Source organism: Chroicocephalus ridibundus, chromosome 2 (assembly GCF_963924245.1).
Source record: "Chroicocephalus ridibundus chromosome 2, bChrRid1.1, whole genome shotgun sequence".
In the NCBI taxonomy this organism is placed as follows: domain Eukaryota; kingdom Metazoa; phylum Chordata; class Aves; order Charadriiformes; family Laridae; genus Chroicocephalus; species Chroicocephalus ridibundus.
The window spans coordinates 79,746,343-79,771,648 of record NC_086285.1 but is presented as its reverse complement, the minus strand read 5'-3'; the positions used below and the strand labels follow the sequence as shown (position 1 = coordinate 79,771,648).

At 43.7% G+C, this 25,306-nt stretch overlaps 1 protein-coding gene and 1 long non-coding RNA gene across 5 annotated transcripts; one reads left to right on the top strand and one right to left on the bottom strand.

Moving 5' to 3' along the window:
• Nucleotides 1-1,341: 1,341 nt before the first annotated feature.
• LOC134511699 (uncharacterized) lies at nucleotides 1,342-22,984 on the top strand. Its single transcript, XR_010069959.1, has 3 exons — nucleotides 1,342-1,469; nucleotides 20,261-20,416; nucleotides 21,916-22,984. It is a non-coding gene; the product is annotated as an uncharacterized LOC134511699 (long non-coding RNA).
• LOC134511698 (MARVEL domain-containing protein 3-like) lies at nucleotides 4,857-24,565 on the bottom strand. Of its 4 annotated transcripts, none has more exons than XM_063326047.1 (4): nucleotides 24,489-24,565; nucleotides 23,131-23,286; nucleotides 19,501-19,670; nucleotides 4,857-5,738 (listed from the first exon to the last, which is right to left on the bottom strand). In XM_063326047.1, exons 2-4 carry the CDS (start codon nucleotides 23,244-23,246, stop codon nucleotides 5,038-5,040), a joined length of 987 nt encoding a protein of 328 aa, XP_063182117.1. In that variant the 5' UTR covers nucleotides 23,247-23,286; nucleotides 24,489-24,565; the 3' UTR covers nucleotides 4,857-5,037. The 4 variants fall into 4 exon arrangements, with proteins under 4 accessions (XP_063182117.1, XP_063182118.1, XP_063182119.1 ...); XM_063326048.1 differs by lacking the exon at nucleotides 24,489-24,565 and adding an exon at nucleotides 24,142-24,278; XM_063326049.1 differs by lacking the exon at nucleotides 24,489-24,565 and adding an exon at nucleotides 23,560-23,622.
• Nucleotides 24,566-25,306: the final 741 nt, after the last annotated feature.

Sequence of the window (25,306 nt, the reverse complement as noted above, 5' to 3'; positions counted from 1 at the left end):
GATTCACAGTTCCAGATGACATAACCTTTACATTTAGCAAATAATTCAGTTAAGCCTATTTGGTGGAATAAATATCCTCTCTCCCCTCTGGCCTCACTCCCCCCCTCCCCCCAGTTTTGCTTTTTATGTTGAAACAAGATACCTGTGTCTTCAGATCCCGGTTTGCTCTGTTCCGGACAAGATTTCCCCCAGACTGAACTTCTTCTATGAACTATTGTTTGGATAAAAGAGACGTTCAGGAAAACGAGGTGCTCAAAGATACACTGTCCGCCACGATGAAAATTTCATGGCAGGTTACTCCATGGTGAGATGCAGAATCAGTGGTGGTGGGGTTTCTCCCCCCGCCTTTTTTTTTTTTAATAATATAGTAATCCTAAGTATCTTCTGCCCTTTGTTTCCCCCTCACAATTAGGGCATGGAGAGACGTTTTGTCAAAGAGAGAATGTTTTTCTCCAAGGCTTTTCTGTGGGGAGGGGGTCCCTCTGCGGATGGCTAATGGCCAGTGAGCTCTGCTGGGGTTTTTGCTCTCAGACTGAGTAATGCGGGTTGCTCCTGTGTTGAAGGAGGCAGGTGCAAATTGATGATTCAGATCCAAAGGGGCTGGCTGAGTGTTTTGCAGGTAACTCTGAGATAAATGAGTCACTCAACTCACCCCAGCACCTCGCACTGGTGACCCATCATCTGCACTGGGGCTTTTTCCTGTCGGGCAGCTCCACATCACCCTGCAGGTTCCTTAGCATCTCCAGGGAATGGGATGGTGGCCATTTTGTTCCTCTTTTTGAAAGTTCAGAATAAGCTTGGTGTGCCAAGAGGCTTCCTACTGCACCAGTGGTGGGGCCACCAAGGCTTTTTGGTTGAGAGAGGCCATGCTGTCTACCCACAAGACAACCTCTCAGGAAAGCAGTATCTGAAGTGGGCCTACAAGGGGACACACCTCTCCAGTACCTGAAGGGGGCCTACAGGAAAGCTGGGGAGGGGCTGTTTGCAAGGGCATGCAGCGACAGGACGAGGGGCAATGGTTTTAAACTAGAGCAGGGTAGGTTTAGATTAGACATTAGGATGAAGTTCTTTGCAATGAGGGTGGTGAGACACTGGAACAGGTTGCCCAGAGAGGCGGTGGAGGCCCCATCCCTGGAGACATTCAAGGCCAGGCTGGATGAGGCACTGAGCAACCTGATCTAGTTAAAGATGTCCCTGCTTACTGCAGGTGGGTTGGACTAGATGACCTTTAAACGTCCCTTCCAACCCAACACATTCTATGATTCTCTGACAGCACAGATTTGGCCTTTGCTATCACTGTTTGCCTTGCAGCAGGTGATAAGCTGACGGTGGTGACAGCGGGCAAGCTGGATACACCCTGAGGCTCCCTCTCACCAAAGAGGGACTGAGGGTGACGACTGTGTGCCGTCCTTCGGTTGCAGGTGAAACTGGGCTGCGAGGGGCTGCTGCGAAACAGCAAGGAGAAACCGGTGAGTTTATCATCTTCACTGCTGACCCTGAAGGTTGCAGGCAGGAGGTGTGTGCATGCCGCATGGGGCGGGCAGCAGGCAATGGCTGAAAGAAATGCTAGGTCTGACAGAAGCCACTTGCCCTGCCTTTGTTTACTGGCCCAAATGCGGATTATTGTCCCATACTAACTGTTAGTCCCTGCGCAGGGGTAGCGGTGGAGCACAGCCATCTGCAGCAGAAGGTGGGAAGGCTAATCTGCCCCGGAGGGTGGGACCACCTGCAGTGGCAGCTGGGGACGACAGCCCGTTGCAGCCTTAGTCATCTGTGCGTGTCAGGAAATCTCTGCTCCTGTATCACACCTTCCCAGCTTGCACAGCAAAGATTTTCGAGTCAGCTACAGGCTCCCGACAGGGAGGAGGGTCGTTTGGATGGCTCTGATGGTATATGGCTTGCCCTTCACCCCCAGGGGAGGGAAAGCTGCTTCTTCCCTGCCCTAGTCCTCTGAGGAGTATTTCTGGGATTTTTCCCCTCTCCTCTCCTACTCTTCCCTCCATGAAGGTGAGTGGAGGAAAACAGCACTGATGTTTATTTCCTCTTTGCGATTATTTCTAAGTGATCTTTCTTCATGGTGGTAGGGAAGGAAAAAAATTCGAGGCACAAAGCTTTGAAGAAGCTGGCAGTCACCGGGCTTTGGTTTTCTTTGTGGTCCCTCTGCTTGCAGCACTTCAGGACCTTGGCAAGCTTGGGGATGACGCCAAGCTGAGTGAGGCAGTTGTTATGCTTGAGGGAAGGGATGCCATCCAGAGGAACCTGTCAGGATCACGAGGCTTGAGGAGTGGGCCAATGTGAACCTCACAGAGTTCCAACACGGCCAAGTGCAGGGTGCTGCACCTGGGTCTGGGCAACCCCTGGTATCAATACAGGCTGAGGGCAGAAGGGATTGAGAGCAGCCCTGCAGAGAAGGACTTGGGGGTACCGGTGGATGACAAGCTGGACATGAGCCGGCAATGTGCACTCACAGCCCAGAAAGCCACCCGCATCCTGGGCTGCATCAAAAGAAGCACAGCCAGCAGGTCGAGGAAGGTGGTTGTCCCCTTTTACTCCACTCTTGGGAGACCCCACCTGGAGTACTGCCTCCAGCTCTGGAGCCCTCAGCACAGGAAAGACCTGGACCTGTTGGAGCAGGTCCAGAGGAAGGCCACAAAGATGATCCAAGGGCTGGAGCACCTCTCCTATGAGAACAGGCTGAGAGAGCTGGGGTTGTTCAGCCTGGAGAAGAGAAGGCTCCAGGGAGACCTTATTGTGGCCTTGCAATATATAAAGAGGGCTGATAAGAAATATGGCGAGACTTCTTACCAGAGCCTGTAGTGACAGGACATGGGGTTTTAAACTAAAAGAGGGTAGATTTAGATTAGATACATGGAATAAACATGAGTCTGAGTTTAGAAACACAAGGGGATGGTGAGTGCAGCTGGACTGAGGAGCTGAAAGTGACTGGGACCAACTGGATGCTCAGGGCAGTGAGGTGGGTGCCAGGAGTCCCCAGCCGAGCACCTGTAATTCGCAGCCACTTCTTGACCCTCCCCACAAAACACGTAACATTGCTCCTGGGAAAGGAACCCAAAATGGATTGACTGTGGGGAACCTAAGTGTCCGAGGGAGGAACACTATGACAATAGTCCACAGGGAAACTCTGCACACCTTTTTCTAAAGACTGAATCATCTTGCGAGACCTGAGGCCTTTACCACACAGAGAAGGAAAAAAGAGGGAGAGTCGATGCTTACAGAGGACTGTTGCTATTGCACAGTGATGGCAGGCAAGCATTGGAAAATGAACAGGGCAGAGCAAGAAGCCCTGAGATTAAAATTCCTATTCCACACATATTTAAGGACTGAATTAAGATTCATACATCCTTATCTGCAGCCTTTCCTTCTGCAAATCCTTCAAATGTGTCACCTCAAGGTGCTGCCTTTTGTTGTTTGTATAAATTAATAACGGTGTGTCATCATGTAACTAACCCTGCATTCAAAATGTGCAAGACGTAGAGGTAGAGCCGGAACAAACGCGCAGGCAGAAATGGCGAACAAGTGGTTAGCTGCAGCTCCAGCTGGGTGCCAGACATCCCTGTGACAGCCCTTCCAGCCAGGGGCAGCATACCAGTGACGGCCTGGGTTTGGGCAAAGGGCTAGAAATCGAAGGCTTAGCTTCATGACTCTCACTACTGTGAGTCATGGCAAGTTTGGAAAAACTCTTCACTCATGTCTCCTCATAAGCATAATAATGCTATGAAGACTGTCGATGCTCAAAGTGTTAAAGAGATGGCTACGGTATTATATAAATGATGAATACTTATTGTAAAGGCTCATGTAATTACTTCTAATCAGAACCATAACATTTTCTTCTTTGGCTTATTTTACCTCAAACATAATCCTTTGAGACCTATTTATTGTCTACTTCATATATATACACATAAGGTCTACTATGGTTCAAAAGAGCCTCATCTGGGCAACGACGGAGCCAGACAAAACTGAAAAGAGCGAGCACAGCCAGAATTAAAATTGCCTCTTCCCTCCTCTCAAACTGACAAACCTTATGTACTTCAAGAGCAGCCTTTTTTTCTCACTCCCTCATCTATGAAGACCAGTGATCTATTTCATCTGTCTCAAACAAAGGACTCCTGAAAGATGTTCTCTAAATTTATTTTCTCAACCCTGGGGGCATACAATTACTGCTGTTCACTCATGCTTTGCGTGTTTAGACACTGGAAGGACGCATCTACTTTCTGTCATTGTTACAGCATTCCCATGGAAAACTGCAGGGCATCCAGAGTGTTCGAGACATGCGCTCTGCCCACTGCCGGCTGTGGAGTCAGCAAGCCAAACCTTGTTTAGGTGGTTACAGAAGCAAGAGGTACCTTTACTAAGCTGACCAATGTGCTGCCTCTCAGGTCCTGATCTGCGCTCAGTGAGACACGGGGGAACACAGCAGGGAACTGGAGGAGGACCCAGATGCCTCCTTTGAAATTGCAGCTAGTTCCTCCCAGCAGCATTCCTCAGGGAGCACATGATCGGCATGTGTCAACCCCTGTGACTCAAAAGATAAAACGCTTCACTAGCCCAAATGAAACAGGTCACAAATGGAGCTTTGGTTGTGATTCCGAAAAGCACTTAAGTGTCTTTTGCTTTGTGAGTGGTGTGGTGCAAGGCAACAGGATGCACGGAGAGGCACAGGGTCTGCTGAAGGCTGCCCATCCTGGCCGTGGATTCAATTCCTTATGTCATGGGAGAGCAAAGGAAGCGGCTGTTCGCATGAATTCGGCAGCACCTTGGTTGCAACCTCCTAACAGCTCACTGCTGTCTGGAGTCCAGCTTGAGAGGCTGATGCAAAAAAAACTTGTTAAAACACCTCCTCAACGACAATTTTATTACATCATGACATAGGAGTACTGTTACATTTGGTGATTCAATACACACTTCAGCACCTTGTGGGACAGTAACGTTGTGGACTGGTTGCCTCTTTAGCATGTGAAGCCCAGTGTCCATCCCTTGCTGAAGCTCCTGCTCTCTGGTGCAGTCCCAGCGCTGGCTTCACACTAATGTAGCAAGAGCCTGGACATTGTGAGAGCTTTCAGAGGTCCCGTGCACAGCACGGGGGTTTCTGACACTTCTGTCTCTAATGCTGCTTTTGGGGCTGTGCTGAGCCTTGGACGCGTGGCTCCAGAAGGCCCGGACGGTTCGGATAGCACGGATGCAGACCACAAAGCTGGCAAAGTACAAACAGGCAGCAGCGACACCGAAAAGGCCAACAGCGGCGTCGCCACCCTGAACCACGCAGTTCATGGAGGTATAACCACGGCGCGCATACAGCCTCTCACGCCTCTTGCAAATGTCCGTGGCGTTCACCTGGCTGACAAAATGCAGGTAGAGGCCGACCGCCGCGACGTATGCCACACTGGCCAGCAGGTTGAAGGCACATTCACCCACCAGCAGCCCTACCCTGAGCTGCTGGATGGGTTTTGCCCCCACGACGAGGAAGACAAGGGTAAGGACCGCTGCTGTTAAGCTGAAGGCTACTCCGCCGTACACGCAAGGGGCTCTCATCTGTGTGAACTGCATGTCCAGCTCCCGCACCTCCCGCAGCTCCGTGCCCTCGAAGGGGCTATAGGCCGAATCCAGGTTAAAGGATCCGATGCCGCCGAGGGAGGTGAAGCCTGCAACAGAGGCTTGGGCAGCTCCCACACAAATAAGCACCAGCAGGTTAACCGTGATTTCCACAAACTTCAAAATGCCTGTAAGGAGCAGAAAGATGTGAAAAGCTGTTAAAATCGCGTCTTGGGCAAAGCCAGGGCGACAGAAGTACACCAAAACCATAGCCAGAGAGCACTATCACTGAGATAGTCCTCTTGGCTACAGCTAGAGAGAAGCCCTGCTTTAAACACACACACAAAAAAAAAGAAGTGTGAGCTCTCGTGGGTACATTTCAGAGGTTGGGTAAATTACTTTTTTTAATTTGTCAGTGTGCTTGATAAATGGATCTTCATGCGGGGAAAGAAATCCATAAAAATTTTACTGTGCTTGTGTTGTTGCCAAGGCAAGCGCACAGTGATTGTATTTTGGCCTGTAACTACTTGGCATAAACACACCGAGCAAGAAATATGCAGTAGGAACAAAATGCTGAGGTTAAAGCTGACAAAAACCTAGAAGCTTCTAATGGCTTAAAATATTGTGCAAGTTATTTAGGTCCTTTAAAATGTGTTTAGTGCTTTAACTTCCAGCCTTTTTTTTGTCTTTCGAAGCGTTTAATTTAAACTTACTATCTAACCAGATGTAACTTCCACTTCATCACCTTCAGAGATAAAAAAACTCTTCATAAATGTGAAGCAGCAGTCCCTGATCGCACAAAAAAAGGAGGAGGGGAAGGAGGCAAACCCCACCTCATATACAGAGGTAAATTAAGTGAATTTGATACCGGGTCATGTGTTCTCTTCCACACCCCTACCTCCAGAAGCAAGCCTTATGACTTCTGAGCTGATTCTTCTCTTCTTTTTCTTATGTTATGCTACTGATAAAGGCAACCAGGGTTTTTTAAGAAAAAATGGATAAATTACTTCTTTTTGTGGTAGTTGCCGGTCAGGAAGGTGCAGCATATGTTAGATAAATCTGATTATTCTGTGACAGCTCACTAGGGGTCAGACTAAGATTAGTAAACATGACGGATGTTGAAGTGAAGCGTAACTGAGCTGCCTATTTGGGAAATGAAAACCCCTAGTGCATCACGCGTGTTGCTCCTCAAGTTCTGAAGCTAACTACAGAATTGTGAATCTTATATTCCATTGCTGCCTGACAGCCAAGACCATGAGACGCTCAACAGAGTGGTCCTATATTTGTCTTTAAAGTGGAGCAGGATCTGTGGTTTGCATGAAGAGTTTCATTTTATGCTGCTAACATTGATCAGCATGGCATTTTCCTCCTGAGCAATGGCTTGGTTGCTGTCAAGGCTGCATGGGCTTGAGAAGAATGGCCTGAAGCAGCACACAAGGGAATTGGACAAATTCCTCTCCTGTGTTGCCAGATGCTTCTAACCAAAGAAAGACGGTGACAGCCACCATGAAGGATTATCGGATAGTCCCATTCTGCCCCTTCTTACTCCCTCCACAGAGGCCTGAGGTAACGACCACCTTCCTGCTCCTGCTTGCCCTTCACAGGAAGGTGCTTGCAATGGTTTGGCAAGGGTCTTTGGCCACTTCAGGAGTTCCTGCCTCCCCCTCTACCCAGATTGGTCCCCTCACTTCTGCTAATGCAGCTGTAGGTAGGTACTGAGCCCACTCACATTGTGGCCTTCCAAACCATCCCAGAGGCACAAAGGAGAGCAGCAATAATGGTGGTAATACCTGGGAATAGAGTATCTGAGGCTCAGCATGTTTCAGTTTGTGTGTATGTGTATAGGTACATACATACATATGTACATATACATACACATGTGTGTATATGTATGTATATATACATATACAGATTTCATATCCTAAAAAGAATTACGCAGAGCAGTCAGAGAAGACAAAATGCTCTTGCTGAGGACAAACTAAGCGTGCGGTTCTATGTATGCGTTCTTCAGAGGTGATGCTGATTTCTGCATGACAACATGCCTTTTCCTTGACCCTTCTCCACAAAGATTTCTGTTAAGCAGGGCAATAACCATGCTGGTTAACAAATCTGTTCAGGAGGCTTCAAATGCTTCAAAGAAGGTCTTTGTGAAGCATAATGTAAAGAGAAATTTAAATCTTGGTCCACAAGACAGGATTTGGAACAAATCCTTGTACCAAATTCAAACAATGTAGCCAAAAGACTCAACATTTTTAATGGGTATAGAATCATCACTTCACCAGGACTGTTCAAAACATTTTGAAAGAGTAATAGCTGTACAGGACATTCATTGGAACTGAATCAAATATTTTTTGTCTGTTTGGTTGAGCTGTACAACATGCCTTCCAAATACAGGGAGTCAACTTAGGTCCTCGGGGGCCTTGGACCCTGTGTTGGATGCAGAAGGCCACTTCCCTTTTTAAGGGCTGACTACTGATTTTATAGATGCTCCATCAGGAAGCAGTTCTTACAAGTCTACAGGGAGGAAAGACCATTTGATTAAGGGAAACATAAATTTTTAATATGTTTGGGAACGTGGAAGTTGGGAATTCATGACCAATCAGCTGTCTTCAGAATTTCCTTTTCATCTATGACTGGTGAGGCACCCTGACCCACTGAGCATCGACTTTTCCTGTACATCATCACATGCACAAGAGCTTTAGAAAACCAATTTTCTGTTGTCAAAGCAGTCAGCACCTGCTGTGATCCTCCCCTATTTATAACTGACCCCAATCCTCAATGAGGCTGCTCCAAAACTTCCTACAAATTCCACATGCAACCCCTTAACTTCACTGAGCTGATCGCTGGTACCGCAGTAGGGCTGGCAGAACGTGTCTCTTTTTGCTCACGGGATGACAAATATGATCAATGTAGGTGTACTGTATTTTTAACTGCAGCAGTAGATGCTTTAATGGCACGCCTGAAAAACTTCATTTGACAGGGAATTCAGGTTGGACAGGTTTTGTATGAACCCGTACAGTTTTCACACACGCCTGCTGTAGAATTGAGTAGAGTAACTAAACAATGGAGAGAGACTCATTAGCAGTTACTCCACCAGTTATTTGCATCACGTGGATTAATTATTTTTTTTAAAAAAGTGCAATAACAAAGCCTCCTGTATTAAAGAAAATCCTAAAATGATAATCAGTCTGTAGAATGAAGCTGTGAGTTACAGGGCTATGATGAGAGCCAGCAGGGTTTGTGAAAGTAGCAGACAATTAGCGGAAATCCCTAAGGCCTCGTACAATCATTAGGGCTTTGATGGCAATACTAAGCCCTGTAAGTATGTTCAGATCTGACCCAAGCATCCCAAAAGCCTCACGCAACCTTGACCTGTGATAGTTACAAGCTGATACCCAAGCCTACTATGCTAGTATAAACAGGATGGACAGACTTTGAGAAAAAAGGAATGAAAGGAGAGCTACGTTTTGAATCTTAGCTCTGTAAAGGTATGCTAACACACATATACTAGCAGTGACCTACGTCAAACAGTGTACTGCTGGCAGAAAGGGCTGAGTTAAAAGCCACACTTCCGAGTCTGTGCTGCCATTCCTGCTTTCACAGGCCAGTTAGCTATGTCATCTTAAGAGTTACAGCTGCAGAAACCAGACTGCCAAAAGGTCTTCCTAAGTGGAAGTTACTTATCTCTACAATTATTCCCTAATCCCATGCAACAATGAATGCATTGCAAGACTTGAGTGCAAAATGACAGCAGGTCTGAAAATCTCAGAACTCCACTGGCTTGATTCCTTTCTCAAGTTCAAAATCTTAGGACCTATCTAAAATGCTAATTACTTGTATTAAAATTACCACAGTGCACAGTTGGCTTTGGGAACTAACCCTCTCCATACCAAGCAAGTAACGAGACTCAAGTCTGGGCTCCTGGATTTCCATTTGCTTTCCCACACTTCTTTCCTGCGCTGCTTTTCAGCACTGAAGGTGAGCAGAACAGCTGCAATCTAAAAGACAGCGGGTGTTGCCAGAGCTTTCCAGAGAATTCTTTCATTCATTCCATAAAATCTAAATCTGCAATGGATAGTAACTTCAATGTATTGTACTTGTTAACTTTGCTTGAATCTCATCTTTTTTGCAGTGAGTAGGGTTCCTGCTATAATAAACACTTCCAATTTATACTATTAAACTACTATTCACTTTTTCTTTCCCTTCTATACCAGGTGCACACTGGGCTATTGCCATGGTGTTAACCCACTGATCAATGGTTTTGTCTTCTGTCAAATGGTGGGCTCAAACATCCAGCGACACAGCCAGGCAGGCTGTTAAGAGTACAGATCCACAGGCAGCTGACCTTACTCTAACAGCTCCTACACTTGGCTGGGCAGTCACCACCTTTCTTACCTGCCCAGTAATAACTCCAGCCTAATATAAGGACCTTCCAAGAGCCGTTTTAATAAATTAAAATAGCAGGAAACGTTTCAACTCTTTTCTTGTGTGCTGCTGTTTTTTCCTGCAACTCTAGCAACTTGAAGTGACTCACAGGGTATCTGATGAGCAATTGCGCTGGCATGAATTTAGCAGGGGAAATAACACAGCCAGGAGCAGAAACTCCCCTTTTCAGGTGAGGCGAGCTGCTAAATCTGAGTGCTCTGCCTCATAAACCTACACTGTGGCTAACTGTGTGGTACCCAGTAACTCAACTGCACGCTCAAGTCTCATGCGTTGGAAGCTGCGAGGAAGCTTTTTCATCCAGCAGGATGGCTCCAGTGTTCAGGTGGCAGGATCACAGTATGAGTACATACTTCTGTACATAAAGTAAAATTGTTTGTTCCTCTGTTTCTGAGGCTGACAAGAATCACCCTGTAGGACAGTCAGTTCTGGCTGTTTCTGCTGAACTTGCCCTGACCTTACGAGGGCCTGACTAATACAGGAGGCCTTCAGCGCGTCTCCCTCCACTGCATCTTGGCACAGTAGTCACTTTTTTCCTCCCTTGACTGCACATGGACTCTTTCTCCTTTCTCTTTTGGTATCATTCTTTCCTCTTGAGTTAATGTCCCTACATACTTCTAAGATATTTTATCTTTGGCTTTCTCCACTGTGGCTCACTTTCTCACTCTGCTTGCTTTGCAGGTCACATACCAGTGGGACCATTGGTACCCAGCTGGCAGAGCCAGAGATGCCCAGCGGCCCCTCTCAGACACCTCCACCACGGCAGGGCAGCTGTGCAGGGAGCCACACAGGTCAGAGGCGCCTGTGTCACATCCCATTAGGGGTCAGAGAAGGGAAGAGAGGAGTTAGAGGCTACAACACGCATTAAAAATCACTCTCCCAGCCTTTCTCACTGAAAGTTGTCTTTTGGGTTTTTTTTTTCCCAGTTTGGTAGCTTTCTGCTTTTCAGAGATAATCTTTTTTTTTTTTCTTCCCCAAAAGAGCAGACAAGTATTTTGACCATATATAGTGACTTACAAAAGCAGCAGTCAGTCCTGAAATGGATCTCAAATGCTGAACTTCTCTTGTCAGTGCAGGTATGGCATTCCCCAGAGAGTAAAGGCACAGCTCAATGCACAGCTTTGGTCACCTCTCTGCTAAACGGAGTTGGGGACAGGAGGAATAGGTAACAGGAAAAGGGGAGGAAAAGTGAAAATGTCAAATAAAGAGGGGGTTTGTTCTGCTTTTGAACAGGGACAAAAATATGACAGAAGTAGGGAAGAACCAAAACAGTGGAGGAGAACTGAACAAGGGAAATGAAATGGAGAGAACAGTCACAATAGATTATAAATATGAAATCTGGATGCAGAGTACTAAAACATCTTGCTAAGGGTATTATTCCGCTTATGTATACCAGTAGAAAGCAAGATCTTACTGAAACCAGTAACAGGAATTCAACCAACTTCGCTGACGCAGGATCAGAGCAATACACAGCTTTGTGGTAAACAAATCCCCTCCAAGCCCCCACCCCACCATTGTTTCTGTAGGTCTCTCTGTTCTTCAGCCAGTGGTGGGATTTAGCTTTCACTGAGTTATGCTAAACTCTCCCTAATGGAGTAATGTTCAAAGGCGGAAAAAAACACAACCCAACCCTAAAACACAAGAGTTAGGCAATGTAACACCAACAATTATTCACTGAATTTTGGCTTTTCAAGGGACCCAAGGGAACTATGTACTCAGAGCCAACTGTATTTAAATGGCATGTAAGTGCCCAACACATTTAAGCTCATTTGAGATATCTGTCTTACTGGAAATGGATGGAAAAGTAGTTAAAAACTGGAAAAATTAAATGATTTATGTGCTCTAGAAAGAAGCATTATTATTATCTTTTAATAAGTTGTCCCTCTTTAGTCAAGATAATCACTCCATTAGGAAATCTCAACGGATGACCAGCCTTGTTTTTAATGATTCAGAGAAGCCTTATGTTCACAATCAGAGTGCTCAGATCCAATTGTATTGTCCTGTTTTTCCTGTGTATCGTCTTCCCTTAAAGAACTACTGTCCCACCTGCTCCACTCCTTCTGCTTAATACCCTCCCATCCTCTAAACAGTGCTGTCCAATTTTCACAGGAAAGGGTGGACTTAATTTGTAGAACTACTGCATCAGCCTCTATCCCCATAGAGTTTCCCACCACTGTATGACACTAACATTTACTTGCCATCAAGGCACAGTTTCAGAACAACCCAGCCCCTGCTTGGGAACAACAGCTCTGGTTTACTTGTTTCCAGTAGTTCCTTAAAGCATCACTTCTAGCACGTTCTTGATTTCTCTCCCATTAACCAAGCATGACTCATATGCCAGAATTTTGGAAAGGGTGGGAAGCAAAAGGTCTTGTATGAAACTGCAGCACTTGGAAACAGTGATTTAAATACAATGGCTGTAAAAGGCTGTACATCAATTTGTAGCGCTGGTAGGTCTCTGCATGGTCATCTCATGTTCTGCACTTCAGGAAAGTAGCCCTTTTTCTGCCTAATGTACCCATAGTTCTTTCAAGTAGTAAACAAATCTTGGTGCCGAAACAAACTTGCAGGAGTTGTTTTTTTTTTAAAGACATTCAGAAAACAATGAAATAGTCTTGTTCCTTATGCCAACTTTCCATAGCCACTCCCTCCATTTGAACTGAAACTGAGCCGCCTTTAGAAAGTACAAAGATTGGAGTGTTATTGCTCTTTCTTTAAGTAAGCATAGTCTGGCTGAAGGTAGGTCAGGCTGGAGGCACCTGTGAACCCGAGCTTCTCATTCACTTTACCAACTGTGGGTTGTCACACCTGGTGAGCAACATTCCTGATGGGTGGATTCTTCTCCTTTCTGTGAGCTAAGATCACCTGCTCAAGAAATACAGCTACATTCAATATATAGTCAGTCTGCTGTATTGATTAGCTTTGAGAGCCACTTTTTAAAGAGAAAAGATTTTTTTCTTGGTTCCCAGAATTTGGGTCAGATGTGGAGAAGACAAACCCAGTGATCTTAACAAGAAAGATGGCACAACTCCTGTTCTATACAAGTAAGATTTCCCAGTAGGGAAGCACAGGCTTGAGCGTAACACATACCTAACAGCTAACATCAACTTTGCCAGCACCTTCCCCTGCCAACTTAAGTGAGCCTTCTCAGTTGTTGCTCTCTCCTCTCTAAAAAACAATAGTGCGCATGTTTGCACAATGCCAAAAGGTGGATGAAAAAAATTCGACATAAAGACGTGGGCAGAGTGAAGTTTCCTATGCTGGCGGGGCAACTGTTTGCTTAAGGTAACATTTGGCATCTGCAACTAGTGTACCTCCCCTGCATGTTTTTATAGAGGTAACGGCTCATGGCCATTTGTATTTCACAACAAACAGTACTTACCTCCAAGTGAAATACTTTAACTTCAGAACCAGAACGTTACCTGCAGCTCTGCCACTGTATCTTGTTACTGTGTGATTTTAATTAAACATTTTGAGTAACTGGGATTATTTGAATCTGTACAGCTCTGTCCAATTCCCACTACTAATATCCTCTGTCTTCACAATTACGAGATTAAAAACTTGATGGCAAATTCAGTCTGTTAGTCACACTGTACTTAAAATATGCTTTGTAACAGGCAGGAGGGGGAAGCCATCTAATTACAAATGAGACTATAGGGGACCTTAGTGCTCTCTTCTTACAGCAGAAATACATTGAAATTAACTGCCACGGGAACAGTGTATGACAGCTTTGAACACAGTTTAAAGGAGCTAAGCACAGCAGACCGTAAAGGCAAAATGTGAAGATGGGGACTACAAAATACAGCAGTTTCTAATCCTAGTGGGTGCCTCCACAGAAATGTAAGTATCCTGCTGACCACTGCTGAAAAGATCCAACATGTGCTGCTGAACGTACAAGTCAAACCCTCGTTTTCATCCAGTTACCTTCATTACGCGCCCTTAATGACCCTTCAGTGTTTTGAACATACACAACTGAAGCTACAAAAGGTCTTTTACTTCAGTCCAATGCCTCCTGCAGACCACTGTTCTCCCCCAACATCTCCACAGCACTGGAAGGGATATAAGTGCTCTGCAAAATATTGTTCCCCTCCTGCTTCCACGTCTGACTTGGGACAGAACAGAAGAACAGAACAGCATCAGTATAATGGCTATGAACAATGGCATAACTCAGACAAAGTGAACCCTGTGTTTAGAGTGCCTTTTCATCTCAGTATTTTTTCTAGTCTATGAGTATTTGCCAGCATGCATAGCCACAGGAAAAAAACTGGACTGTGTTTTGCAAAAACAAAAGCTTATAGATGTTTACATTTGAATTAATGCTGGCTTGTTAATGCATGAATATATCCTGGAGAAAGTCACTGTAACTCCCTAATTCTATTTCCTCCTCCAAATAAATTCAGTTTTATATTTCCTCCTGGCTATGCCTGAAATTGGAGACTTTTCTTGTTGTTACAAACCATAATGCTGACTGTTTCTGAGAGGAAACTGGTCGGACGGTTTTAACAATTGTGGATGTTAGAATGTAGGCTAAAGGCATGATTGTTTGGAAGCGCCTACAATATGCTTAAGAAATCTGACACTATTCATGGCGCCTCTTTAAGCTGTATTCACGGCAGCAAAGAACAGGGATTCAATTATACTTGCTCCCCCACAAACTGTTTTCTAACTTTTTTAGTGCTGTCTCCCTTAAATGCCAAGTGGGTTGAAAAATAAAAATGAAAAAAAAATTACTTAGCTCAGAAGTTATGACCAGCACAGTACAATTCTATACAAGGCAAAAGTGCAGGCATTTCCTGAGTCGCATGCTGACCGAAAATGGCAGAAACTTGGTTTACCTTCACTGTTTAAGCAAAACTAAAGGAAGCATTACCCTGAAATTGCATTGCTCCACCTCTTTCACACCAATATACATACTCAAAAGAAAATGAAAAAATATCTATGATCAGTTTAAGATCAGCAATTCACTCTTGGGTTTGACTCAGATTTTACTCTCTCTAAGGTGAAGGAAGCAGCATCACAGCCAGCCTTGAACACTTCTCTCATTCCCTCTGGTAACCAAAAGCACTGAATCTGATTCTACATTCAAAGGACCCGTGGGGGTCCTTTGAAAAGCAAATACAATTGCTAATTTAGTCTTTCTACACAGAAGAGAGAACTACAGAAATTTTACCTGCACTGTGAAAAGCAAGTTGAATATTTTCTTCTGAAAGAATTTCAGCTCTAAGTATCCCCAGGCCAAAAACTCTTGTTGTTTTCACCGTGTGCTGCTTTAATGGCATGCGTTATTGTGCGTAAGCTGTAAGAAATGGTTATTGCAAGCTGTAGTTCCTTAGTTGAGGAAAGGTTTGTCTTTATCAGGAGCAGTTTACTTCCAATTCCTATATAATTATATAAAGCAACTAGACAGCTTGACACCAGTCTATAACTGTTCCTTAAGTCTTCTTCACTACTACAGAAACAGAAGGTGGAGACTTCTGTGTTTCTATTGCCTTTTGAATGTGCAGATTCACAAGTGTGACATACATATGAAAAATACATATAGAAACTAGACCTAAAGACAGCAGAGCAGGGAAGAGGCAAGTTTGTTAGAGGGAAGTCAAAAGAATTGGCAGATATATGAAGAAAGGCAATCCGAGTGGTAGTGCTCTTAAACAACACAAGCACCTGTGAGATAAAAGGGAAGATCCTCTCACAGGTTAGTAGTGGTTAGAAGAAAATAAAGACTAAGAGGAAACAACCAGTTTTCAAACAAATAGAGTGAAGGAGAAATTTTTGTTTTGTGCTGCCTGTCACTAGTTATGCCCGTGTCAGCAGTGCAACGGAAGTGGATCTGTGGAGCCGAAGTCCCAGGAACTACATGATGGGCATTTTCTGGGGAAGAGGGAAGTACTTTATTCTAGCTCTAGTTTGGTCCGAAGGACAGAGTGCCTGCTAGTAGTTATAGCTCACCCTCTCATTTATTTTTATTTGAAGGAAATACAGTTTGTGTATCCTGAGATTGGTCTGCAACATGACCCAAAGAGCTGTAAGTAGGGGCTCTGAAGAGATTCAGCTGAAAAGCACACACCAAAAAACTACGGTAGTTACACAGGCTAATGATTTGAAAAACACTGAAGAGTGAGACTGTGAAGTATGTTTTAATAATAACCACACAAAATTCTTCCATGATTACCATCTGTAAAATTGGTAGGCTACTGAGAGTTCAAGCATTGGAATGAAAAATTAATGAAATCAGTGCTTAATAAGTACATGCATATACTCAAACACCCCCTCGTCCACAGAGCACACAGATGGGCTCTGAACGCATCATTTCAGGTATGGGGCTGACAGGCCAACCAGAAGTGGAAAGAATTCACTCTTGCTAAGGACAGAACTGACTGTTCTTCACTCTGTGAAGAAGTGATATGAGCACAGTGACAGGGAGAAAGGTAAGACTTCACTCTAAAATCATAAATATCATGGAGAAGGTGAACATATAAGATTATCATTAGGTATGTTGAATACCACCAGAATCAGAGACACTTTCTTTGAAACATTTTAAGGAACAAAAAAAGTACTACTTCAAGTGGCACAAAGAAACTGTGGAACTCCTTGTTGTAAGATAACATGGAGGCCAAACATATTCAAAAGAGGATTCAGAAAAGGATTAAACCAATTTGATAGGTCTGTAAGGAGGTATTAAGTGTAACGGAAGTGAACACAGTTTTCCAGTTCAGAAGATTCCACCAGTCTGAAGTTTGGAGAGTATTCCAGAGGATGGTTCGCTCTCTACTGGTCCAAACTCTGACAGTCCTCCTAAATTTGCACTCTAGTACATTGTCTGAGAGGATGCATAATTAGTTGCCTCGTATGATCCAGTACTACCAGCCACGTGATTCTACATGAATGGCTTTGATAGCTATTGCTCATATAACATTTTAACAGGCTTTTTTCCTTCTGTTTTCAAGATGAAAGTAATAAAAAGAAACTGAATGTTTTGAAGCTTCTTAGTGGTATCAAATGTTTGTACTGGCAAAAGGGGTCAGTATCAGTTGTTTCTTCTATTATATTTGGGTTTGGTTTATCTTAATGTGGTGGTAGGGAAAAAAAGGGGGTGGTGATTAGGGAGGGAAGGTGGGGAATAACTAAGATAGGAGAACAATGTTCTTTTTTCTGTTGCTCCTTGCAGCTAAGGTGTTCAAATGATCACTACAAAAAATAACTGTCTATTTCTGAAACTCAACTTTAGCTTTTTGGGATATTGCTGATGAAAAGCATGGATGAAGAGGGCAGTATCTGGGTGAAGGAAATACTTTTCACAGCTCTGATTGTTTAGTATTTCTCTCTAGTTTGGTCTGCAACATGACCCAAAGAGCTGTAAGTAGGGGCTCTGAAGAGATTCAGCTGAAAAGCACACACCAAAAAACTACGGTAGTTACACAGGCTAATGATTTGAAAAACACTGAAGAGTGAGACTGTGAAGTATGTTTTAATAATAACCACACAAAATTCTTCCATGATTACCATGGAAGAATTACCATATAAACACAAAGAGCATAAATATATTTGCTGGGCAAAAGAAAAGAAAAAAAAACCCACCATAGTGAAAGTAGAGTGATGCATGGTCGGAAACTTCAGAAACTAAGGTTCACATTTCAGTTGTTGCTTTGGAAAAGACTGTGGTACATCACTTGATTTCCCAACCTTGTTTGGTTCTAGTTTATTTTAGAATTATGGTGATTGGGAAGGGGGAATTTCACCAGAGTGCTGATAAATCATTTGCAAAAGAAAGAGATGGTTAAAAAGTATTTACAGGAACTTTTCATGCTGTAAGAAGTTGTAGCTCACATGTACTGACTTCTTAGTAAACAATTCATGTAGCTTTTCATTTATAACATTTACCACGACTGCAGGGAATACAGAATTCTGCAAAACAATTCTAGGAAATTCTGCTAAATCTTGGTACTTTCAAAAATTAAACAGGGGAGTAACATTCTCATGATCTTATCAACCTCCAATATCTTTTCATTTTTTGAAGTAAAACGGCTAATAAAAGGGTTTATTTTCTACGTGATCTCTTTTCCCTCCTCCACTGCAAGCTCAGACATTAAATTTTTGGAAAATACTGAGCAATACCTGGGGGAGGGGTGGGAGTGAAATCATCATCGCCAACTGATGCATCCAAAACTAGGACATTTTGAAAATGTTAATGATGTTTTATGCACTGAAATAATTAGAAGCAAATGCGGGTCAAAAAAAGCCGTGCAAGTCACATTAAGCTATCCATGAGTCTAAACAACCAGTGAAACTGAAAACTAAAAATAACTTGCCACTTCATTTTTTCTAAAGCTGTGATAAAATAAGGCATGGAGTTTTCTACAGCTTCTCAGACGAGTTAAAATAATTTACTATTGTTGAAGAAGAAACTGCTGATACAATTTTATCAGGGATAAAATATCAGTATGGCTCTGTATCATTAAATATGCTCTACTAACTGTTGTTAAATCTCCTCCAGATGAAAACCAAACTGCATACAAATACACAGAACATATTTATAAGAGAAAATAGTTCAGCTCACTCTTAAAATTGTTCACATATTCACATACAGAGAAATATTATGAGCAAATTGAGCATGTTATTTAACTTTCCTTCACGGAGTGAAGAAATAATCTAACAGCATGTATTTTAAATTTACTTCCAACAACTAAACTCTTCATCTGTCTCTCTATTGGAGGACACTGAAAGGCTGGTTATAGACTTTGGCCAAAGACTTTGCACCTAGCTGCCAGTTCCAACTCAGACTGCAATGAGCCTTTCCTACAAACAAGGCGAGAAAGCTTATTGTCCTGGAAAAGGAAAAACTTTGAAGGAGTAATGAATATTTTAGTGCCTTTTTTTTTCCTCAGTTTATGGGAGTGAGTTTACTAAGTGTTAAGGCTGATTTCCTCCCACATTAGTGCTCATTTCTCCGTTTGTTGTAGTCACTTTCTAGGTATGAAAAAAGAACTTATTTCTCAAAAGCTGTTTTATTGGATTCATGTCCGTAAAATAGTTTTCTCTCCCGCAACGTTGCTTTATAAAAATGTATCAGTGATGGCTGGATTAAATCCAGAGTTGATAAAAAGTCTGAGAAGAACGTGTCAGAAATAAACTAGCATCAAAGCTTCAACAGCCACCTCTAAATTGCCTACAGATGCAAATATCTATTTTATTCCTAAATCCCAAAAGTTAACTCTCGCTGCACAACCTGGGAGATTAGGGACATGACCCACTCTGATGTTCTCTATGCATGCTCTCGAGATGCACTGTCAAATATCTAAATATCTCTATAAATCTTGCCTTTAGTAACCCACAGTTATGCCATTCATTAACTTTAACTCTCCCAGTTTGATTGGGTTTTTTTTTTTAATATTTTTAAATATTTTTTTTTAATATTTACTTTGTTGTGCTTCTAAACACAGAAACCAAACCCTAGACAAATCCTTGGAAGGAGAAGGGTGGATGGCAGGCAATAAGAATCTCACATACCTCTTGTTGTGCATACCTTTGAACACTTCATTGAGAAGGTTTCTTTGGGAGGATAATGTTCTGGTAGTGGACCAAAATATTCCCGTACGGTTTCTGAGGTTTTAGAGTAAGGCTCTGAGTAAACAGTGGAAGCCTTTGAGTGCTGGCCACCTCGGATGTCTTCTGTTGATCTACAATGGAGTAAATGACTAACGTAAATTAATTAGATCACACTCTCTCCTGAACAGTAGAACATGAGAAACTGCCAGAGGCTCCTGGTTAGTGGAAGCAGCTAGCCTGCTTCATAGGTAACTCATCTTTTTTGCTTGCACATTTTGAAAGCAAATATCCAAAAATTCTTGCATAAATACACGTTCACAAGGATATTTGCACTTGATCATTGCTATTTTGGAAAACTGTGTACTCATTGAGCAGGCTGGCTGAATTGTTTAGTTTACCTGCAAAAGGCAGCAAGGAGGAGGGTGTAGGGAGAGTTCCTGTTCCCATAAAAACAAGTATCAGGTTTTTCATGAAAACCAAGCATTTTTAGCTAGTCCATAGCAGCCCAGGGAATAAAAATGAGAAATATTTTCACACAATAAATGTGTGAAGTAGCACAACTATTTCATGGGTAAGCATTTTGTCAAGTTTGTACTTCCGATTACCATGTCTCACAAAGATGCCTTTTAAAAGAATGAAAGCTATTAAAAGAAACAGATAAAGATTTTAAAGTGTGGGGGAAAAATGCCTAATTAAAAATTTCTCTTTTTTTTTTTTTGAGGTCTTTGATGATATTTGAAAAGGAATCTAAAATTGACCCAAAAAGTCAATTTCTCATGTCTCCAATTAGACTCTTCATTCGTATACTTCAAAATGGAATTGTCCGCTTTGTTGCAATGACGTACAGCTCCACATCCAAAGCCTCATGATTTTTAAGGTTGGTGAAATTCAGATTATTCTATGGAAAAAGTGCAATTTCCCCTTTTTAAACTGAGCTAACAGATGGGTTAAAAGAAACATTAGCTGTAAATTGTTTTGTGTCTGGTCTAACCTAAATGTTCTCCTTCATCTGAGGGAAAATTGGAGCTTGCCTTTTTCAAGGTGCAGCTGGATTGATTTTGTTATTAAAGGGTATTTTAAGTCTCATTGAGCATTATTATTTTTAAAAGTCTTCTTCCCATTCAGTTTTTATCTTGAATTTCTTATCCACAGATCAGCGTTTTCAACTGTAGTTTTGTTTCCTAGTATCTCTGCACTTCACTAAGGTTTAACCAATTCCAGGTTCAATTTACAAATATTATCTCATTTATCCACATTAAATCATGTTCTTTGTAGTTCTTACAGTTTAATTAAGACATTCAATAACAAGACCAATGCTAACATCTCTGCGTGTAGTTGCCAACAGCTCTATTTGGCCGAAACACTTCTGATTTTTCTGACCTTTGTCCTGTGTCTTGTGCAACCACCAAAGCATCCTGCGCAGCTGTGTCACATAAATTAAATAAGCTGTGTGATTTATAAGACTTCCAGTTAACTTGAAAGCAATCCCTTTGGTACTTCTGATGCAGCTGCTTCTCTCTATTGTATCCTGCTACTTGCCAGAAAACAAAACAAAACAAAACAAAACCAAAAAATAAAACCCCCCTAATGTTCAGCAACAGAGTACAATTAGGAAAAAAAATAATTATTTCTTTTAGATGCCTTTTTTCTCACAGTGGCCTATTCTGGTCACCTTTTTTCCTGTTTTCCTTCAGTGCCTTCCTGTTCAGGATAATACAATTCATTCTCCTCAGCAATAAGATGAAGCTTGCTATAGGAGTTTCAGACAGAAATGCATTTGGAAAGTGAAATACTCTGGCTAGAAAATCTTGCTCAGAAGGGATGAAAGCATTAGGCACTCAAATTACAGTTTCCACGAAACTCTTCCCCATCTATTTCATTATAGTATCTGGAAGTCTTTTGATCCATCAGCCTAAGTCTTCAACAAAGTACTGAAATTTCCTTACAAAAGCAGCTGGCTTTGTCATGAAAGCTAAGCAGGAGACATGCTGTTAGGTTAAGCCAAACTTCACCAAAATAATCGATGAAAAAGTTTTTTCGATTAGTTGGAATGAGGGCTGGTACATCCCAGATTCTCAGCTTGACTCTAAGAATTATCTCCATGGCTGTAGCTGCAGCTTCCCTTCCTCACATCCCCCGTGGATACAGGGATGGCCTCTTGGCCTTTACGGTTCTTCCACCAATTTTCCGTCTACGTGTCCAGTCATTTAAAACTAACAGCAAAACCAAGAAGCCCAGAGAAGCGCTTTACTAGGAAGTGGTGGTTTAATTTATAGCTGTGCTTTCACACATTGCTTTTACTATGCTATATATGAAAAAAGAAAACCATGAAAAAAACAAAAATCCAACCCTTTGTTTTTTCTTTTCTATCCACAGTGCAATTAATACATTCCTGGCATTTGATACTCTCACTTCTAATATGTTCAAGATAATTTAACTATGTCCCCACTCCTGATCTCTGCTTCTGCTGAAGACAGTCATTTAGTCTCCAAGGATGATTCTCAGGCTGACCTTTGTTCCCATTTCTCTCCAATTTTTCATGTTTTAAGACAGAAGAAAAACTCATTAGCTATTTTCATAATGCAATAGGATTACAACAGGATTACGATGCAAATGTTTTATTAGCCATAAGTAGTCCTTCTAGTCCACACTGTGCTCTTCACTACTGTTTTATTCTCATCCTGTTTCTCTTGTTAAAACGCGTATTTTCATGGAGTACTTCAGCTTTTCAATAATCTTGATTATATTGATTTCCTCTCCTTCTTTGCCTCTATTCTTAAATTGCCCGACAATCATGCCCCCAGAGACTAAACAGGAGTGATGAACACCTTATTGCCACGGCCAATTTGCCAGTGTTGTTTAGAGCTACACACCTCTCTCTTACAATGCAGTCACTGGCATGTGCTCAAAGGAAAACAGCCTACACGCTTCTAATGTGCTGTAGGTTAGCCAGGCTGAAAGGAGAAGTGTAATATCCTAAGAGTTTATTTGTCACTCCAAACCTTCTATTAGTTGATTTGCTTATTGTGCTGATAGGGGCTGACCCACTATCAAGTGCCGCCAACTGCCTTAGACACTTAAACAACTACTCATTTATTGACTGCAAGTACTAAATTTAATTTTGTTTTGGATTAATAAGAACTTGTTCACAGCTGAACTAGAGCAACCTGAGAGTTCAGCAAGTTCCTGTGTTGATCCCAGTCGCATAATGTTCTTATTTAACCAATGCATATCTGGCAAGCCTTGGCTTGCTGGCACCTGCTGACCAGCCTCTTCAGGAACTGTACTAAGACACATGGTCACACTTCACCTGCTTGCGATCCAACTTGATCCAGATAATGCCATGAAATTCACATCTCTGACTGTGCCACGCAGCCTACTTTTCTGCCCCCTCTCAAGCTCAATACAAAGGTTAAATTTCTAAGCGTAAAATAGCTCCCTGATACTCAACATGGCGTGCTCATGCTTCATGATTTCAACGCTGAGTAAATGCGTTCTCTATTGTAATATGAAGGTATTCAAAAGCAAACAAACAAGATGACAGACATTATAGACCTGCTGTGCTGTTTCTTCAAGGTGATAAAGACGTACCTTGCATTATACGGGTATGGTTTTCTCGCTCTTCTGTCTTCCTCATATCGATCAGATCTGTGATTCTCATGGTGCCTGTACTGCTTATCTTGGTATCGTCTCCCAGCATGAGACATCTTGTTTCTTACATGTGTTCCTTCTTCGTAAAATAACTTCCTGAGCCAGAGAAACAGAACTGGTTAATTTTATAGTTCTACTTAAAGTTATTCATTGACCAGCGTTCACATCCATTTCATGCTGATTCAAGACTTAGTGCGGACTTCCTCAAGAAGCGAAGGAAGTAAACCCCTTTAAACTACAAGTAAAGTAACTTAATTAAAGAAGGAAGTTTTTCTTTACATTTTCCTATTCACCAAGTAGCGCAATGTTTCAAAACTTCAACATTTATTGCACTTGGCTTATTTACTAGGTCTGCTCTGACTCTCCTACCTTTGCTGCTAGGAAAAGGCACGGCATCCACTAAGAGCATGAGTCTCGGCTTCACTGATTTTGTTGTCTCAGGTGAAGCATGAAACCCAGCACACACCCCTGTGTGTTGTCAGGAGCCGGCACACGGCTGCCACCCACGGCAGGGACAACCTGACAGGGCAGCCCGTGGCCTCTGCGCTGGAAGTGTCCAAGGGGAGGGCACCCATGGGGGTACGGAGAGGCAGCCCCAGGCGGTTTGGATAAACATTAGGTATGGGCAAAGCTGTGCCGGGCCGAAAATAAGCTTGCAGGAAGATACATCCTTGACAATTTGGTATTAAATATTCCAGGGGTGTTATTTCCTGAAAGAGTCTTTACCCTTCCAAGTGCAGCACACTGAGGCCCAAACCTGCGGAATACGGAAACACCCAGTTTGAGCAGCTAAACAATCTATTCTCATTTGCCTTCATCGCAGCCCTTCAGCATTGCTGCAGAAGTGCCTGCCGTCCCCTGAATTCTGACTGATCGAGCTGAGGACTCGCTGAAGGACCTCCCTTCACGTCTCCCAAGGGTGTCACTAAAGAAATAAAATTAGTTTTTTACTTGTTTACGGCTAACGCAGAGCCAGTGCCTTCCTCCGGGGGAGCTCAGCTCCTCTGCTCCGGGCAGAAGCCATTTACCGAGCAGCAGCCCCGCACCTCTCCTCCGGGGCGGCTTATGGTGTCGGTCCCGCCGCCCCAGCACCACCACAACAACCCGAAAGTCCTCTCCGCCCCCTGGAGGGACCCGGCCGGGGGCGGCCCGGCCTGAGGCCGCCCGCCGAGCTGAGGGAAAGGAGCTGCGGCCTTCACTGCCCGCCCCCCGCGCCCCTCCGCCTGCTCCTCTGAGGGCACCCCCGTCCCTCGGCACCCCGCGGGCCGGGACCAGCCACCCCCGCCGCCGCCCCTCACCTGAGGGGAGCGCCGAGCTCCGGCCCGCCCAGCAGCAGCTACCGGGAGCCGCTGTGCCGGCCCGCCCTCCACCTCCCTCCTCCCGCCGCGCCTCCCTCCTGCGGCGGGACGGCCCTCGGCCCGGGAGCAGTCCCGGGCCTGCGCTCCTTCCCTGGAGCGATGGCAGCGGGAAGGAGTGGTGCTGTCTCCCGCCCGGCCCGGCCCGGCCCGACCGTGGGGGAGAGCTGGTGTCTGGGGGCGTGGGACAGCCTGGGCTGTTGTTTAATTTAATAAAACGAGGTCACCGTGGTTCTGAGGAAGAATCTGGTGAGCGGGGCCCTGAGAGGATATAAAACTTGGAAGGTTAATAAAGCTAAAATTCAAGGGTCCCGCCAGTTGGCTTTTATTGTTTTGTTTTGTTTTTTTTTTTTTCAAAGCCAGCTTTATTGATTTCAGAAAGGAATTTTACACTCTGAGGGTGGTGAGACACTGGAACAGGTTGCCCAGGGAAGCTGTGGATGTCCCATCCCTGGAAGTGTTCAAGGCCAGGCTGGATGGGGCTTTGAGTAACCTGGTTTAGTGGGAGGTGTCCCTGCCCATGGCAGGGGGGTTGGACTAGATGATCTTCAAAGTCCCTTCCAACGTGAACCATTCTGTGATTCTCTGACTCTCAGTGCTGGGGACGGGAAGCTCTGCAGTGGGAGATGTACAGAGGACAGAAGGCAAAGGAAAACGGGGGAGGCTTGTCCCAAGGAGCAAGTGGGTTGAAAAGGGAGATAAGCAAGTAAACTCTCCTCAGCTGTAAAGCTACCTTTGAGATAACCGGCCATTTGAACAGC